General features: G+C 33.2%; 2 protein-coding genes across 2 annotated transcripts; both read left to right on the top strand.

Moving 5' to 3' along the window:
* Positions 1-969: 969 nt before the first annotated feature.
* LOC130806517 (glutaminyl-peptide cyclotransferase-like) lies at positions 970-8,667 on the top strand. The gene is made up of 11 exons (XM_057671639.1): positions 970-1,460; positions 2,643-2,699; positions 3,528-3,563; positions 4,106-4,170; positions 4,253-4,316; positions 4,427-4,544; positions 5,001-5,098; positions 6,555-6,625; positions 6,713-6,740; positions 7,118-7,172; positions 8,154-8,667. The coding sequence occupies exons 1-11, from the start codon at positions 1,182-1,184 to the stop codon at positions 8,261-8,263; spliced, it is 981 nt and encodes a 326-aa protein (XP_057527622.1). The 5' UTR covers positions 970-1,181; the 3' UTR covers positions 8,264-8,667.
* A 1,376-nt stretch (positions 8,668-10,043) lies between these two features.
* On the top strand, positions 10,044-16,518 carry LOC130806582 (protein GET1). The gene is made up of 8 exons (XM_057671716.1): positions 10,044-10,323; positions 11,708-11,936; positions 12,448-12,530; positions 12,768-12,838; positions 13,611-13,681; positions 13,763-13,844; positions 14,085-14,134; positions 16,087-16,518. Exons 2-8 carry the CDS (start codon positions 11,841-11,843, stop codon positions 16,156-16,158), a joined length of 525 nt encoding a protein of 174 aa, XP_057527699.1. The 5' UTR covers positions 10,044-10,323; positions 11,708-11,840; the 3' UTR covers positions 16,159-16,518.
* The last annotated feature ends 198 nt before the right edge of the window (positions 16,519-16,716 follow it).

Below are 16,716 nucleotides of genomic sequence, written 5' to 3'. Positions count from 1 at the left end.
ATCCTAAAATTCTCTCACCCTTAGGACATTAAAAGGTGGGACTTGAAGAGTTGAGACTTGAAAGTCCCATGTCCATTCTCCATAGACAAACATAATACTTTATTTAATTTAAGTCTCAAGTCCCAAGTTTCAACCCTATTCCTTCACGCCAAACACCCCCTAAAAGAAAATTAAAAGCAAGAGTTGAGCTTTTCTAAAATAACCAATTCGATAAAAAAAAATGTGAAATTTTAAAAGAGAATCACTTAAAATTAAAATTTTAAAAGTAAATTTTCTTTTATACTCTCTCTGTTTAATATATTTAATTTTGGAGAAAGAAATTTGATTGAAATTTTTAAGACATATATATAGATGATAAAATATATTCATATGAGATCTCGTAAGATTCGTCTAAATGTATACTTTTTTATTATATATCTTTTATAATTATTTATGATGCGTATTTATAAATATTAAGGCAAAACTTTAAAAATTATACAAAAAATAAACGAGAAGAAAAAAACGAAAAGAGTATTTATTAGATGCAAAAAAAACAACAAATTGTGAATTCATAATAAAAAATAAGGCGATTTGAAATACACTAAAAAGATAAAATAAAAATAAGGAAAATAACAGCATTTTCGTATTTTCGGCAAAGAGACATGTGAAGGGCGTGCCAATTTGAGCAATATCGACCAATCAAATTAAACTATTCCACATCTTATCTTGTAATGCACCAGTAACCACTCACGACTCACCAGTCACCAAGGCACCCCACTTAGAGCTTGTACATTCGGATCATCTTATTGATTTCGAGTTAGTTATTTCTAGTCGATTACAACGTCAAGTAAATTTTAAATTATCAAATTTATTTTGAACAACTCTAAACCAATTATTCAAAATAGACCCAACAATTTAGTATATACAAAAAATATAACCAAACTCGACTTTAAAAAAATTTTAAAATATGTAAAACTACCTATAAATGCAAATTTCGATTTTGAAGTCCAAAACACTAAAACCAATATTAATCCATAATCCATCAGACGACCAGAATCAACATCAGATAACCACCCACCAACCAACAACCTCAGGTCCTCAACCCTCGGACATACGGTTTCAGACCAAAATATCATTGACTTTATTTTTTTTAACAGATCCATGTTCTTAAAATCTCAAAAAGCTCCGCTCCATCATTGTTAATGGCGGGTAGCGGAACACTGAGAATCAAGAAGAAAAAACCCGAACGATCCAATTCAGTTCACCACTCGTCAATGCCTTCTATTTCTTCAACTCCGCCTTATCTATGGCTAACTCGAAGTATCCCAATTATTGTTATTTTTTGTATCCTCTTTTTCTTGGGCGTTTCTTCGCATTCCTGGGTTACTTTCCCTCAAACTTCCCTTAAAACCCATTCACCCCAGATTTTTACTGCTGATGTTGTCCATGAATTTCCCCATGATCGCCAAGCTTTTACTCAGGTATTTATATGATTTGTAATTTATTTTGAAACGAATTCTGAGTGTTTGTGTTGTTTAATTATCTGGGATGTGATTGTATGATGCTCATTTTGATAAATTCAATTTTCGTTGGGATTTTTGTGTTTTAGTTAATGTTGAATTGTTGACAGGTAAATGTTTTATGGAGAAGAGATTTGCAAGACGTTGAGTAATTTTATTTTATTTATTTATTTATTTTTTCATATTTGAGCTTTAAATTGAATGGTGGGTCAATTGAAATACCATAGTTCGTTTCTTTTCATAGTTACACTTCTTTTTATAGTTACACTTCTCCGATCCCAATTTTATGTGAGTTTTTTTTAGAAGTGTAGGTATTAAAAAGAAACGGGGAATAGTATTTATTATCACAGGGGTCAATTGGGGCAATGTGATGTTGATTTGTATGGTAGTAGTACAATCACCTCTGAGTTAAGGCTAATTCACCTAGTGATCTTAGTTTATGGAGTTTGTAAAGTGCATTGATGCAAGTAGGACTTAATGACATCTTCATACAAAAGTTACTAAATTTTGCATATTGATTCAAATGGTTGAATTTTCCTTGATGTCTTTAATTTTTGGTGCTCGGAATTTGATTGATATATGTTAATTGTTAGGGAACCAACTCAACCAAAAGGTTTATGTTAATTGTTAGGGAACCAACTCAACCCAAAGGTTAAGCTACATATTCTAACACGCCTCCTCACACGAGAGCTTTTCGGCTAGGAGTGTGATGTAGCACATTCCCTCCTCGTATCGTGGTTGAAATTCGAACCCATGACCTCTTGTCACTCTGGTTTCCAAATACCATGTCAAAGATACCACTCAATGAAAAGCTTAACCTGTAACAATATAGATGTCTTATGAGCTTGGACATCAGAAGTTGTTTCTAGTTAAACTCTGTTGGAGCCTATGACAAAGGGTAGTTAACCATTGTGGAAGGCTCAGCTTGTAATACAATTTAGTTGTCTAATTTTGAGCTGTTGACTGAGCTACATAAGTTACTTCAATGATGTCATACTAGTCAAGGGGAGGTGTCTGAGTGTGTTAATATTGAGTTCTATAGAAATTTACATTTGAGGGTGGTGTTGTTTTGGGCTAATACAGCAATTTTGCTTGTGTGTTATCTATATACTGTAGAATGACCTCAGTCTGTGTTTCTTTCAGGGTCTTATATATTGGAAAAATGACACTCTTTATGAATCAATTGGTCTTTATGGCCAGGTGAGTTCCTTCAAATTTTGTATTGTTATGTTGGAAAATGCCAAAAACTTACAGTTATTCTTGTACTGAGTATGAGTATGATTTATCTGTTAGTAAAATTTTAATTGGCTCATTATATCATTCTAGTTAGTTTTTGATCTTTGGCTCATTATCCCTTTTTCTTCAACATTTTGAATTCACTTTATCTAAGTCATCTTTGGCCTCCCTCATTTATTTGTTAGTGTCACATGATTCGCTAATTGCCTTGCGAATCGCGAATCACAAAAAACGAATTATGGTCGGTTTTAGGCTATTTTTGAACCATTTTGAACGAACGCAAATCCAAAAGGTGAACTAACTAGCGAATTATGTTTCACTGGCCTCCCTCAATCAAATTTTTAATTTCCAAATACTATTCCTAACTCTCTTCTACTATTGGCTAATTTTCCCTCTCTCTTTTCATAATGATCATCATCATACCCAATATCCCACTCGAAGGCAGGTTCTGAGTGAGGGAGTGTGACGAACAATCCATACCTGTACTTCCTTTATAGGGAGGACTAGAGGAATGCGGTCAATATTGGCTAATTTTCCACTATTCCTAACTATCTTCCACTATTGGCTAATTTTCCTTGACTCTTTTGTCCGATGTAATTATGTCGATGATCAAACTTATGTTTTAAAGCATTCCTTGATAATGTAATTGTGCATGTTATCTCTTATCTGTATAGTTGATTGATTCTTGATGAGTTCTATTCACATAGGCACCCTTTTGGCTTTTGCTTGCTAAATATCTCAGACGTTTACACTTCTGTAAATTGTAATCTTACTCCATTTATTTTCTTGCAGTCTGCTGTGCGGAAGGTAGCTCTTCGTACAGGAAAGGTACCACGTTTTACTCAATGTATTAGATTCATTTCCACTTCATTTTGTGAAAGATACCGTGTGAGCTTTCCTTGATCCCGTCCCTGATACCTTAGATTTTCTGTGCAGAGCTCCCATGTCGTTTTATTCGAAATTTGATGTCCTATACTCCTTATAAATCAAATAACCGTGATATTAATCAATCTGCTATGTCAAATTACGACTTTATGGCTTGTACCAACTTCCCCATACACCATCCTACTGACACTACACCGTGCTTGTGCATATCTCTGTATAGTGTCAGTTCATTTTCGAGGTGTATCCGTGTATAGATAAGCATGACGAAAATTAGCACAAAAGGAAAAATATTGGACTTGATGTTTCCATTTTCTTCCTTATCCTTCTTGCTCTTTTTATTAACCATAAAAAATTTCTGGAATTTCTTGATTTCAAAAGTCAAACTTCCTTCTTGCCATATGTATGACAAACAAATATTCTGGTTTTTGTCAGTTCATGTATATGCTATTCGCTACTTTTGTCTAATACTTCGCCGGGTTTGTCAGGTTAAGGCTGAGAACAAGATGGATGATTCTTCATTTGGGGAAGGATTAACACTCCTTAATGAAAGGTATGCATAATTTTCATGTAAGAATGTCAATACATCTTCTCTTTTATGTTATTTCTAATACATGAACATTTTTGTTTTGTAGATTGTATCAATTGACTTGGTTGCAGAAAATTGGCTACATTTATGATAGAAGTAAATTAAGCAAAGTTTGTCATCATCTTTTCTCTTCCAATCCATCATCTATTTTGATTACCAATGTTCTACCCTCATCATTTTCTGATATGCCAAAGATTATTTCTGATATTGCTTGTTGCAGATTGCAAAATTTACTCATCAAATGAATGATGGATGGGGGTTCGCAACTGATGGAAAAATTTTGTTTGGAAGTGATGGTTCTTCAACATTATATCAAATGGATCCTCAAACTATGAAAGGTGCCCATCTTTTATTTTAACCTTCTTACAAGTTGAAGCGATATCCATGAGTTTTTTGTGTATATAGTTATTATGCAAATTTCCCATATTGCTTTATGGTGTATCATGTATGATCCTTTCTCTGCTTGATGTTCGATAAATTTCCCAACCTCCTTCTAAAATAGCCCAAAATCGACCATGATTCGGTTTTTTTATTCGAGATTCTCAAGGAGATTAGTGAATCATGTGAAAGTGATATGCACTATCGTTGCATTTTTAATTTTTCTGTTCATTTGTCCTCTTTTCTACACTGCATTCTTTTCTGTATCAGTTATTAGAAATTCGTAAAATGACAAAATAAAATTTTTTATGGCGTCTCAGATGCTTATCATTTGGTTTTTTGTATAAGCAGCATTCTGCTCAATTGTTTTTTTATTCACAGCTTAATTACTATTTGCACTTGTTTACTTTTTACAGTAATATCAAAGCAAATCATTAGATACGAAGGTCTTGAAGTACACAACCTGAATGAATTAGAATTTGTGAATGGTGAAGTGTGGGCAAATATTTGGCAGGTAATTCTTTCGTAAACACTGTATCTCCAGAAGTATAGTCTTAGTATTTCAAAGACATTCTACTCATTTCTTGTGTATGTGGGAAGTTCATAGAGATTTCATCTTCTGTTTGAACCTCTATGAAGCATTTACTAGTTGCACTTCAAGCTTGCTATGCTAAATGCTGTGAATTTTTGTTTTCTTTGTTGCACTTCAAGTATATGTCAACTTTATTTCGGTTTCATTATGTTGTGAGCTTGTGTTAGTTATATGCTGTTAGTTAATATAGTTGCTATATGATTTCAGCACAAAATTCAACAATCTGATTAAGTTATGTTTTCAATATGTAACACATTTATGCTATGTTTGGATGAGAGGAATGAAAGGAAAGAAATGGTTTCCTTTGTTTGAATATTTACACTATGTTTGAATAGAGAGAAATAGAGGAAAAGGAAAGGGAGAAATTTGAAAGAATAGAGAATCTATTGTTTGGATAATAAAAAGGAAGGTGTTTGAGGGAAAACATGGACAAATTGTTAAAAAAACTCTCTTCTAAAGTGGAAAGATTTGGAGAGAAAACACTCGTTTTCCTTCTTTTTACTTCTCTTCCCTTCTAATAAACAAAGTGCACTTTTCCTCCTTAACTCTCAGCTTCCTTTCCTTTCCCCTCCGTTCTTTTCTTTCTAATTTGCTATCCAGATATATTGTTAAAAAGGAGGGGAGGAAAATAAGGCGAACGGAACAGGAGGAGATCACTCTAACACTAGATGATTTCGAAGGAAAACCCACTAATCTTCCCTTCCCCCCGAACATACTCTTACTGTTTTACACTTTGTTTGGATATTAATTTGGGGGGAAGGTAAGGAAAGGAAAGGGAAGAAAAGAAAATAAAGGAAAGGGAAAGGAAGGGAGGGAGGGGGAAGGAATAAGAAGGGAAGTCTCCCTTGTTTTTTAGAAGGGAAAGGAAGGTAGAGGAAGAGAAATAGCTTTTGCTTCCAAATTTTTTCACATTTGAGTATATTTGTTTAATATACCTCCTATTCAATCCATTAGTCCCATTTAGTTTTTCACATTTACCGAACCCTTAATATCTTTAATTGTTCTTAATCAAAAATTATAAAAAGTTGATATTAGTAATCCTTGCATCGAGATGAATCAAACTAGATTGCATATGGCTATATTTAACTTATAGATTAAGAATAAAAAACAAATTAAGAGTGCTAATTGAATAGTGACAAAAAATAAATAGGACTAATAGGTAGAACAGGAGGGAGTAACAAAATGTAGGGACTTAATCCCTTCAAATTTCTACCTTACAAATCTCTCCCCTTCAATCTTAGCATCGAAACAAAGGACATTATACCCTCTCCTTCCTTTCCTCCAATTTCCTCAATCCAAACAAAGTGTTAGCAAATCAGTAGTTACATTTTTTGAGGGACATTCATGGCTACTAAATTTTGTTATTCTTTCTGAGCAGACTGACTGCATTGTTAGAATATCTCCTGAAGATGGCACTATTCTTGGGTGGATTCTTCTTCCCCAATTGAGGTTATCTTCTTGCAAGTCTTCTTCCTCAACTAGTCTTCACTCTTCAGTTTCTGATAAATTATTGACTTTTATTTTGCATTTTTTCAGGGAAGGATTGGTAGCAGCCGGTGAAAAGGTGAGATTCGATCATATCAGATGCACTTTCGTCGTGTGGTTTCTTTTTTACAAATTAATGCTTTGGTTGGGAATGAAAATTTCATTTGAAAAGATAAATTTAACTCAAATTTAGCTTTTTGGCAAATAAAAAAATTTAAAATTTGAATTTGAGTCAAATCCACAATTGTTATAAAATTGGTTAAAGATGAGGATTTGAAAATGACCTTCCAAACCTTGTCTAATGGAAAATAGTCTCTTTTCCTTTTGTTTCTCTTCACATGCTCATCCAAACACGCTGTTAATGACTTGATGTCTTCCTATGTAATCCGCTGTGCTTGGCTATTGATGTTACCAAAGTGAAAACATATCCTCATGTAGTAATTTATGTTCTCTCAGGATATTGATGTTTTGAATGGCATAGCTTGGGATAGCAGCACACAACGCATCTTCGGTACGCTTGATTATTTTTCATGCTTTTTTTTTCTCTCTACTTGGTAGTAATCTTTAGTACACGTTAGTGTATGATGTAGACTGACATTGTGTTTAGATAGAGAAAAATTGAGAGAAAGAAAAGGGAGTAATTTGAATGGATTGAAGATTTCTTGTTTGGATAATAAAAAGAGATGGGCGAGATTTAAAGGGGATGAGTTTGAAGGGGAAACATGAATAAATTTTATTAAGTATATAATCTCTCCTAAAATGAAAAAATTTGTAGGAAAAACACTTATTTTCCTTCCCCTGTCCCAAAACTTTGTTCTGAGTCTCATGTCATGATTCTTTAATCAACTATTAAGAGAACACCCTCCGTTGTAAATGTTTCTTGATGAGCTATCCAAAGCAATAGTATCACTTTTGGAAAAAGGGATTAAAATGATGACCGTTTAACATTGGAAAAGTTGATGTCAACACATCTTTCTGTCATCTCAATGTCATTAAGTGGCTTCCACCTAGATAGGTTTAGTGATTGGATGCACGCAACCTTATCCCAAATAAAAAAAAGTTGTTTCTGATGGGCCCTTGATAGCAAACGTCATCAGCAACTTCATATAAGAAGAAATGCACGTGATTGAATAACTCATTTAACTAGAAGTCCACCATCCATTGTAATTCGGAACCAAAAGACATAAACCTTTGCCTCATTTGAAGATGAACATAGAAAGTAGATGCAAATGCTTACGTAAATTTGCAAAGTCACTTTTCTTAGATGGACTATGTTCGTAGTTCACTCCATTGATTTTTAGTATCATTGTGCTATAGGGCATTAGAACTAACTAAACGTATCCATATCGAGGGATTTTAGTTTCATTCAAGATATAAGATAGTAAGATACATTCAGTCCTACATTAAAATGCTCATTGTATACTGTATTCCCCTTTGTGCCTCGTATTCAGAAAGAAGTAGAAAGAAAAGTTAACACATTCTTTCATTGCAGTAACGGGTAAACTTTGGCCCAAGTTGTTCGAGATCAAGCTGAAACCGATGAAGGGATTTTCTCCTGAGAAGCTTAAGCAACTATGCATCCAACCACCAGTTCACTTTTAAAGCAGCCCAACACCCGTATCTGCTATCGAAGTTCTAAGATATTGCTCTTTGTTTTGAATACAAATGAATTTGTGAGGGTAACTGTAACTATTTTAGCAATCTCAAAGAGACAGAGTAATATATATTATTGAAGTTGTTCACCTCCATGTTCTGTAATCTATTTATGATGTTAGCATTTTCAATGGTTCACTTGTAGTTTTGTTGTTTATTTGAAGTATACAAGAGATAACTTAGCACTTAGCACTTAGCACTTAGCACTTAGCACTGAGGGTCTGAGGCTAAGGTAAAAGTTAATTGTGCAAAATGTTATGTTGTTTTAAAATGTAAATTTGAACCACCCGTTTGGTAGGTGGTTTTAAATGGTAGTAATGAAAATGAAAATTAGTGTAATTTTGGTTGAGAAATCTCTTACTACCTTGATGACCATGCTTGTCCAACTTCAATCATTTCATTTTCTTTATAAAATTTATTCCAATACATTACCATTAAGAGATGTGGTATTAGGTGGCAATGAAAATTTATAAACAAAAAAACTTTTTTGTGATTAAAGTTTCATTTACTATAGGAATGACATGAAACTTTTGATGAAATTTTACACTTTAAATCATTCCTGTTATCATCATTTATTACCACTAACTAAACGGACCGTGAGTAGATTTTATGGGCTAATAAGTTAAAGTAAAGATAGTAAGAATTGAATTTGTAACTATTGTCTCGATCTCATTAAATTTTCCTCGAGGATAATTAATGGGGAAATTATAAAAAGTTTGTAAAATGATGTTTTATGAAAAAGTAGGAAAAATGTGTGAATGAGATGGAAATATAAGTCAAATATTTATATGTGAATTTAAAAAAGAATGCATATTATGGTCAAAAATAAAAATGAGACAAATTTAATGAAATAAATCACAAATTAAAATAAAAACTAAAGCAAATTAGTTGATCAGAGGTGACTATAAAATTATGTAATGAAGTAATACGAAATAATAAAAAAGGTCTTGAGTTGAGCTTTTAGATTAGATCTTGTTAGTTCAGATTGAATTGATGTTTGGCAAAATTTTATGCGGCATCATTCAATGTTTATGTGTTCTATCCTTAGCTCATCACCATGGTCTACAATCTATAATATGTATCATTTAACATACAAAGAAAAGCACGAAAGCAAATAATGGAGAACATACAAAACTAAATTTAATTGACAAGATGCCATGGCAATATCATGCCCCTATTAAGTTCAATAGCAAAATAAATCTTGTTTAGATGAGAGGTGTGCAACAGGGCATAAACTATTATATTTAGATTCGATCTTTAAATATATAAGGGTTTAAACGAATTAGATTTTAAATGAGTCGATTTTTAGACAAGTCCTTTATTTACAAAATTTTAGCAGAACTTATATGGAGCTTATACGAGCTTTTATTATAATTTTTTTTCTTGAATTATGATGCATTACTATTACTATATATTTATAATTGTTAATTATATAATTATAATTGATAAAAATAAGTATTTAAATTATAAGACATTTTATATCCTTATTTCAATTGGGAGAAAAGTAAATACAACGTGATAGGAAAATATTTCACAAAAGTTTTTCATTTAAAATTTCATGTCTAATGAAATAATGGAAAATAAATTTTCCAAAAAAATTCAATCAATAAAACTTAAACAATAGACCTTGTCTCAATCTCATTGACGCGGGCTAGCTCCATGTAATGCAAAAAAAAAATATAGTTAGGAATTTTTTAAAATTATTTTTTATTTAGAAATTAGTTAGGAATTTTTTAAAATTATTTTTTTACATTCTTTAAGAAAAATTCAGAAACATTTCTCTCCAGATCAACTCCTCTCTCATCTTTTTGTTGATTCTGTTCATCACTCCAATTCAACATTTAACTCTTAAATTAACGCATCCCTCAAATTTCTATCTTTCTTCTCTCAACGCTAATCAAATCATCTGTATTTAGGGCTTATTCAATTGTTTAACTTTGATTGCAACGAATTAGGGTTTCGTTATAACTAATAAATTAAAGGTTGATAAATCTTCTTCAAAATTTCAGGTAATTGTTCTAAACTCTTCACTTTGTAACCTAATTAAACGGTTCATATTCTCTATTTATATTTTATAATTATTGGGCTGCTGTAATTGTAATTATTTTTGTACATTGTAGCTTCAAAAAGTGATATTCATAATTGTGTTTTCTTTATTACTGTTATTGATTTCAATCGATTACTAGTAAAATGCTGCTTGAAAATTGTTGATTTTGGTCAAAGTAGATGTAAGTAGGAGTATAATTTTTAGAATGTTGGGTTATGGAAGGATATGGTGTTCATTTACTTGCTAATATTTTTCGCTGATTGTCTCTAGTTTAATAGTTTTCCTTGTGTACTGATCCTATCATATTATGTCATTACTATTCACTTGGTTGAAAATTGTTAGGATTATTGGTGACTTGGTTCTCCAAGTAATCAAAACAATGATTAAGGAAATTAATCATATTAGTTAGTGTAAGTAAGAAGAGGACGCAAAGTACAACATTGTGATTGGTTTGTTGGGAATCAAGTTAGTACATTGGTAAAGGTACTAATGGTAGTGGAGACTTGGTGAGCAGGCGCTCGAACTAGCAGCATTCTGCAGGCCCATTATTCCTTGTTTTTTGATCAGTTTCGGCCGTGGCATCTTCTGCTTCAATGCTGCCCCTTCTTTACCCTTAATTCCCCTATAAATACACTTGTTCTTGGCCTTAGTTAGGTGCACCAAAGTCTCATTTGTATAGAGCTTTATCTCTTGCTTTGTTTCTCCCTAATTAGCTCCTCTCTTCTTACTATAAACCTCCATTTGTAATTCCTCTCAAGTTTGTATTCTCCTTTAAACACATTAATATTAATTCTAGGATGGATGGTGTATGTAGCCCATTGATTGGTGTACCATCTTAAATCTTTGTTTTGATTATTTCTTTATTATTATCATTCATTACATATACTTGCTCATTTGGTTCCTACACTTTGACACAACATAAAACATCCACTTAAACTTCATTTTGTGATCCTTGTGTGAGGTATTCTCCCCTCCTTTCAAAAACAAAGTTTAATGGTCATGCTTGTTTTACTTTAATCATCTCATTTTCATCACAAATTTCATTTTAATGCATTACCATTGATATTAGGTGGTGATAGAAAATTGTGAATAAAAACATTTTTAATCAAAGTTTCATCACCATGGGAATATATTGTACATTTTAGGAAAATTTACATTAAAAATCATCCCCATTTGCATCTTGTACCAACAACCAAATGGGTTGTTAGGTTATGAATTATGATATTTTTTGCTTTATATATAAGCATTGGATACAATTCTTAAAATGGTATCAAGTTGGGAATTGATGATAATCACGTGTTGATGGTGTATATGCGTGTATTTACGTTTTTATTTCTTTTACACAGGCATGCCGCATTGGATATGAATAAATGTTGCAGAACTAGTAATAGAATGTTATAAACAGGCTGTTTTCCTGGTGCATTCTGTGTCACTTATTCACAAATTTCTACTGAACTTGATTGACGAAGAGAGACTGCGATGGATGATGATGCAAGCAGTTTGGCCGCTCCAACGATCTTCATTCTTGTTGCTCTTCTTCAGATCATTCCCAGATACTTTGAGAACCAGATTAGGGTAATACTCATGCATCTTTTTGCTAATCTATTGCTTTTCTTTGTTTGGGGCCCTTGGGTGTTTGTACATTTGGAACTTGCAGTTACCAAAATAAGAAAAAATGTAATGCAGTGTGTTGTTTGGAATGTAGATTTTGGAAAGTGCTTGTTATCTTATGTATATGTTGGTTAATTGTTCTTTGGATGTTGCGAAACCACATAACTTGATATGTAAAACTTAAGAATGTTGATTTCGATAACTTTATCAAACACACCACCAATATAATGTTCTAGGATTTTGGGGTGTTCCATGAAATTACTTCCAAATTTTCAACCTCCATATCCCAAGTAAGCAGGAAATGTCAGTGGTATTTTGGTAATTTTAAAACAAACAAATAAATAAAATAAAGAGGTTGTCATTGAATGGTTATACAATTGAGAAACAACATTTTATGCCATTAAGATACATACTGCTTTGGTTTCTTTTATGATTTATATGATTATTGTATTGACTTATCAGTTTATTTCTCCAGAGTGGAGGAGCTATGAGTTCTGAGGAAAAGAGGCTCCGTGCAGAAATAAAGCAGCTTTTAAAAGAAGCAAGCTCCTTGACACAGTTGAGTCGTGTACTTGTTTCTAGTAGTATTAATAGATCTAACTAGTGTGTGAGAATCTTCACCCTGAAATGGAATCAAAGTCAGTAAGTGCTGCCTGCAATATCCTATCTCTTGACCTCCATGTAGCTGTCACTTGGAAAACACGTCACCACGTCTGTATTTTCTATTTATGTTGTATGTATACCATTCTCAAATACATTGTTTTATCTGAGCTCCATGTGTGTTATTATCTGCAGACCATCAACCTTTGCACAAGCGACAAAACTTAGGAGAACAGCAGCAGCTAAGGAAAAAGAGCTTGCAAAATGTCAGTCACAGTTGAGGCTTATCACTAAATTTCCGCCAGTTAACTATCTTTTATTGAGTATTATATTTTGATTTGGGTGTCATACGATGCCACTGATGTTTATTACATTTGAGGCTAAAAGTTGGTTCAAATTGCTTCTTTCTGTGTTTAAATTGATGAGACTGAATTCTGAATTGACAGTTTTTGGATATTGTATTTTCTGTGCATATTTGACTTCCCCACTTGCTTGTTTTGTTTGTTCTCTTGAGTATTGTATGCTTTATTTGTGGGATCTCTTTGGTGTTTGGTAGAAGCTTACAATTGTGAATTGATCATAGAATAATATACATTACTATTTCGGTTGTCTCTCTCCTTCTATTTGTTTTTACTTCTTCCATTATATGAAGAGGTAGTGGCATGCCCAAGTGAGAAACGGATGCAGTTTTGGTATCAGTTTGGTATAGGTTTTCCATTGCAAGTACTATTGCGATGGTTTACTAAAAGATTTCATTTGTTAGTGCTTCTCGCTTTTGCCATAGTGATTAGCTTGTGATATCAATGATTTGGGTTTTAGAGTCAATAATTGCTCATTATGTTGGCTGTTATTTACAACACAACAACAATGCCGGAGCTTTAATCCCAAACTGTTGGTTGTTAAACATTCTTTGAAAATCTAATGCACAGGTGAATGGTGGTGTTACACTACCACTATTTAGAAATTCTTACATGCTTAGAGGTTCTGTTGCATAGTTGGTATTTCTGAAATTCCTATTGTCTCTGACATCACTTGTAGATCAAGAACAACAAATGCTGGAGATGAAATCATCATATGAGCCATATATGAAGTATGTGACCCCTGTTAAGGTGCTTGCTTTGTAGACTCTACTTAAGCTATTTGATTTTGTTGTAGCTTGGTAGTTTTTCATTAACTTGTTTGTGTTTCAGGCATTGATTTATCTTTTGCTGGGAGTCTGGTTTTGGAAATACCCTGTTGCAGCAATATCCAAGGAGCTTGTGCAACCTTTTGGTAAGTCATTTCAGCTGAAACAAATATTTAAAATCAACTAATTTGCATTTTTTCTACATATTCACTATTTTTTTAGCTTACAACAATATAAGTTTTTTCCTTTAGCATCTAACCCTTTATCGGAAAGTACTAGAAACAATTCTTTGGGATAAAGCAGAGATGGTGTCCAGTCTGGTTTTCTAAATTAGAAAATAATTTACTGCCTGTGGTCTTTTAGCTGATGTATTTTCCTTGATGCAGGAAAGATGCTATCTTGGAAATCTGGTGCTACTTCAAATGATAAAATAATGGTATGTGATTCATTCACATTTCTTTTCTGTTAAAAAATGTTCCTTGATTAGTGAGTTTTATGACATTGCATAACTTTTCATTAGCAAGTTCATTTTTCAAGGTTATATTTAATAAGAAACTAACATCCCGTTTGGTAATAAGTCACAAAAATAATGATGGTGGAAAAAACTAGTGTAAATTTTCATGAAAAGTAGCATGCCATTCTCATGTTAATGTAACTTTATCATCAAAAGTGTGTTTTTCTTTCACTAAGTTTCATTACCACTTAATACCAATCCTTCAAGTGGTAATGTATAGGAATAAATTTTGTGAAGAAATAATCTTTGGAGTTAGACAAACATGAACATGAACACTACCATATGATAATCTTAGCAAAACTATACTAAATTTCATGACCATTACCATCTTTTAACGCTGTATCAAACAAGCCATAAAGGATTTTCAAAGAAAAAGACATTTGTAGCATTAAGTACTTGGAGATTATGACTTGTCAATTTTTCCCTTTATATAATCTATAAGCTAACAGGCCATCCGGCTTTTTTACGAATGCATATCTTGATTCTTGAGCTCTTTTCTTGCCATGCCTTTCCTACTCATAACCATCCTGGAAGTCACCCGTCATAAGAACCCATCTAACCACTCTTTCGAGTTATATATGCTAGGAATCGTTTCTGTGAAAATGCGGGGGTTTTAGCTTCCCAAGTTTCTCTTAATTGGTACTATTCCGAGCAGCTTGTCTTATTATGATTGGCCAATGCAACTTAAGTCCCTGGGTAAAGTATCTCATCTACCATGTCGGTGAACCATGTCTTGTGCACTGGACCAATGAACTCAACACTTCAGCATCCTTCTCAGCGGCACTACCTGTTATCCTCATCCTTGTGTTTGGGCCATTTCCGTCTTTCCCATCTATCTACCATTGGATGTGCCACTAGTTCTTATTGGGCATCATTAATTAAAATGTTGAAAAACTTGCATGTATTTTTGGAAAATAGTTTCTTTGTTCTAGTTTGTGTTTCAACCTTTCATGGAGATGATCCAATCACCCCGCAACAACCTAATCACCTACTTATGGCAAAACACACCATTGCCAACATCTACCTTCTGCTTTCGAGAACGAGGTAGTCTACCTTTAAAGTCACCGTTTATTACTTTGTTCTTCCAAATTGAGTTGACATTTGAAAATTCTACTTTCTCGTCCCTTTTAATTTGACACACCAACCACTTCAGTGAATTTGCCACACTCTCTTTTTTACAATTATCCTGACATTTTCTTTTGTCTCTTACGCAAACTTATTCTCTCTTTCATTTCATTCATATCTTTTTTTTGACCACTTGTTTTTCTCAATCCCATTGTTGCAAATTAAAGGGCAGACTGCAGATGGAGTATGATGCACCAATTTATACTTATTGTTTTTTATTAACTCAATGGCAAGGTAGGGGGAAAAAGTGAGTAGGAGGTTTTACTTTTCAATAAAGTTAAATCCGCGGAGGAAAGCTATTCTCTTCAGTTTGTTGGATGAGGGTGAAAAAAGAGAACAAAAGGGTAGAGGAATGAGAAAGAAGTGTCATAAAAAACCAAAAGTTTTATAATCTGAATGACATGGGTTCGTGAATGGATATAGAAGGGCATATGTAATGGTACATAATGATGGGACAGAAGGTTTGAGCTCCTCCCATAGGTGCTTCACCATTAGCAAATCATTAAATCCCTTCAGGCCCTTTAGATTGAATTATCGATATAACAACCACTGGCCACATTCATCCAATGAGCTACTCTAACTCAATTACTATTTGGTGGAAACCACTTGTTTTCATGTTGATTCTGAAATCTGCATTATGGAACTATTCTCTCTCTAATATAAGAATTTCTATAAATGTCTACCTTTCCAGTGTGAAGACGAGTTTTGCAATTAAGCTACTAATCTTTGCTAATCCTGTATCAATGCAGGTCGGTATAGTTCCTTGGCTGATATTATGCACCAGAGTAAGTAAGCTAATCTGTCGGAAAATCAACATATAAGATGTTCAAATTTTACGTGGTACGGTGAAAATTTGTCTAATTCGGAATGTATTCCCTTGTGAGCACCTCAAATATCGATGGGATCACGTTGCTGTTTTCACCGACTACTAGAAGTTATGCAAGGCAGAAAAACTCGATGTGAAGCTGAAATGTGACTTCGAATGAGCTTCCCTGCTTGGAATGATCTTGATGTCTTGTCCTTTTTATTTAGTCTTGTTTTGCGAATACAACTTTGGTTCACGCTTATTCACATATTCTACGAACCCACAGCAAAACATCAGACTTGGGCTGTCGTCTGTCGTGTTCTCGAATGATTTTGTTGCCTAACTTATGAGCTTATGAAAGGGAAACGTTACGATCCATTTCAACTTCTGGAGAGTTTGCCATTGTAGTTTTTGCTTGCAGACTTTTATAGAGATCTTTCACCTGCCGAAGAACTGGTGCCTATCAGAAGTTTGAATCTAATTTTGTGAACGTTTTTTGTCTCTTTTAAAATCTCACATTAAAAAGAAAAGATAGTACGAATCAAGAATATACTTTTCTGTCCATTCAAATTTG

The sequence above is a fragment of the Amaranthus tricolor genome, chromosome 2, assembly GCF_026212465.1.
Source record: "Amaranthus tricolor cultivar Red isolate AtriRed21 chromosome 2, ASM2621246v1, whole genome shotgun sequence".
Classification (NCBI taxonomy): domain Eukaryota; kingdom Viridiplantae; phylum Streptophyta; class Magnoliopsida; order Caryophyllales; family Amaranthaceae; genus Amaranthus; species Amaranthus tricolor.
This window is presented reverse-complemented; position numbering and strand designations above follow the sequence as displayed.